Consider the following 2565-nt stretch of genomic DNA (forward strand, 5'->3'; position numbering starts at 1 on the left):
GAGGCGGAAGCTTCCGGAAGATGGGAACGAATCGTCACGATAAAGCAGCGAAAAACACCAGCCAGCTTTACACACAACAGCAGCAAGCGAACATGCTCTCCTCTGTGTAACCAAGCGAATATGTGGCGGCGGTCATGGCCAATCGTCTTCTTCCAGCTCCTCTCTCAGCACTGCGCCTCTCTCCTCTCCATGTCCTCCAGACTATGCCTCTTCCATCTCTCGCCTCGTAACAATGTCGCTTTCGCCTCCTGCCTGCGCTCTCCTTCGTCTTCGTCTTCGTCTTCTGTTGATCTGCTTCTGCACCGGCTCTTCCATCAGCTGGATTCCGACGGCGATGGCCTCGTCACTGTAGACGACCTCACCCAGCTCCTGATCAACCTCAACCTCCTCCATTCCTCCGCGCACACTCCACATCACCATGAACTTCCTGGCCTCATTGGCTTGCTTGCCCCTTACGCATCCTCTTCCTCCTCCAATCCCGCTCAACCACCCGGCTGTCAACTTGACTGGGACCAATTCCAACACTTGTACCGTTCTCTAGACCAACCACCATCGCCGCCATCATCGCCATCATCATCATCATCATTGCCATCATCCGTCGCAGTACATGAGCACACGCTTGATGATGAAACCCTGGAACAAGCTTTCCAAGTTTTTGACTTGGATGGCAATGGTTTCATTGATGCCACCGAACTTCAACAAGTTCTTACTTCAATGGGGTTTCAGCAATGCCAAGACCTTGCCTTCTGCAACAGCATCTTGGAACGTGTCGACTCCAACTCAGACGGCCTCATTGATTTATCGGATTTCCACCACATGATGAACTGAGGTGGTACACTTGTGTCATCTTAATGTACAAATACTTGGAGAGCCTTCAAATAACTAAGAGTATGAGGAAAAACATGCAAAGTTTTATGATCTATGTTATAATGTTTCCACATAGGACGAGTATATACAATGGGTAACACCTCTTTCTCATTACCCGATGTATTTCTTTCAACACCATGTAAGAATCTAATCTCATAAGCAATAGCTCGTCCATCTTGCATGAAGGCTACATCAATATTGTTTCCACATGCATCACCCTAGACTACTAAAACTTTTCTAAGATCTAAGAGGATCAATACTTGATATGGATTAAGCTTTTTCTTAAGCTTATTGAATGTTGCGATGTCCTTTTTAGGCCATCTAAATGTCCATTGCCCTTTTTTACAATGCATGAATGGGTGCAAAAACCTCCGCAAACTGACTTTATGAACCGTCAACAATAATAACATAGTCTAGAAAACTATGGACATCATGCAATGTTCTTAAATCTAGCCAATTGCGAATTTTATCAACCTTAGTTGGATCCATCTACACTCCAATCCTAGAGACAATGTACCCAAGAAACTATGAAAAGGGACCTTGGAACAACCCCTAAAGGGCACTCCAATCCTAGAGACAATGTACCCAAGAAACTATGAAAAGGGACCTTGGAACAACCCCTAAAGGCATCACGACACACACACACACCCCCTCTACTCTTAACACACAGCACCATACTCCAACACGCTACCACTCAAGCAATAAGTTCTTGGAAGAGCCTAAGGAACTACATATAAACCCTTTATATGACATGTGTCCAAGTCCTAATTAGAAATACATGTGGAGTTTTCCTAGATAAAAGACACCCCTTTTATATTCATTCTATGAATGACCCTATATATGGCACACTTCTGTACATAAAATATGTCCAAAAGAGATAGCTAAATATCTCTTCTTTTGAACTCACGTGCTACACTTATATATTGAGTAACCCCCCCAAGGAAAGAGCTACCATGAAAGGAGCATGAGACATCAAGCACTAGCTTACCATACTCCACTACTAAGCTAAGTAAGGAGGGAATTTGTTAACACTACCAAATATGTTGCTTAGCAACCTTATGTCCCTACAATGTTGCTTGAATGCTTTCTTAAAATCATCATTGCTCCTAATGCGAGAAACAATGTCGATACAAATCCAAGCGAAGAGATGGCAAACATGACTCCATTCAGCAATAGGACACCCATGCCTCAATACCAAATCATTATAGCTCAAGTTTACAATGTTTTTCATGATTATTATTAACCAATAATTTGTTTGGTTTTGGTAATGGGTGGTTTCATATGAAAGAAAGGTGCATTGCAACTCATATTTTACTACATAAGTTGTGATGAAATTATTGTGCTAGTTTTTTTATCCGTACTAATCCATCCATGGTGCTTGTACAATCAAGGAGGGCTGCTAGTAATTTCAAGATGTGGTACTTGATATGTCCGTGTGCCTGAGAGTAGGACAACCATCGACGATATGGATTATGTGGTCATGGTGAGTGAGTTGTGTCTTTTGTAAGAATAGCCTAGCATCATGGGTATAAGATAGATGGTAATAAAGCCCAGCCTAATTGGCATTATCCTTCAAGAAAGGAGTAGAAGGGTTGAGAGTTAGGTCTAAGGGGGCCTAACTACTAGTTTGCCACCTTACTAACTACCTAGGATTGGGTGTGTGATATTTTAGAGCATACATCATGGTGAACTGCTGGT

General features: G+C 42.8%; 1 protein-coding gene across 1 annotated transcript; it reads left to right on the plus strand.

The window, feature by feature from the left end:
- Positions 1-1116, plus strand: LOC148033808 (putative calcium-binding protein CML43). Its single transcript, XM_087682359.1, has one exon. The coding sequence runs from the start codon at positions 121-123 to the stop codon at positions 826-828; it is 708 nt and encodes a 235-aa protein (XP_087538485.1). The 5' UTR covers positions 1-120; the 3' UTR covers positions 829-1116.
- Positions 1117-2565: the final 1449 nt, after the last annotated feature.

Source organism: Lygodium microphyllum, chromosome 7, assembly GCF_053477565.2.
Source record: "Lygodium microphyllum isolate KBCC chromosome 7, Lygodium_microphyllum_v1.1.10, whole genome shotgun sequence".
NCBI lineage: Eukaryota > Viridiplantae > Streptophyta > Polypodiopsida > Schizaeales > Lygodiaceae > Lygodium > Lygodium microphyllum.

Bases quoted from the DNA above. Each gene is read 5' to 3' on its own strand.
- LOC148033808 (XM_087682359.1), top strand. From the start codon at position 121: ATGTGGCGGCGGTCATGGCCAATCGTCTTCTTCCAGCTCCTCTCTCAG.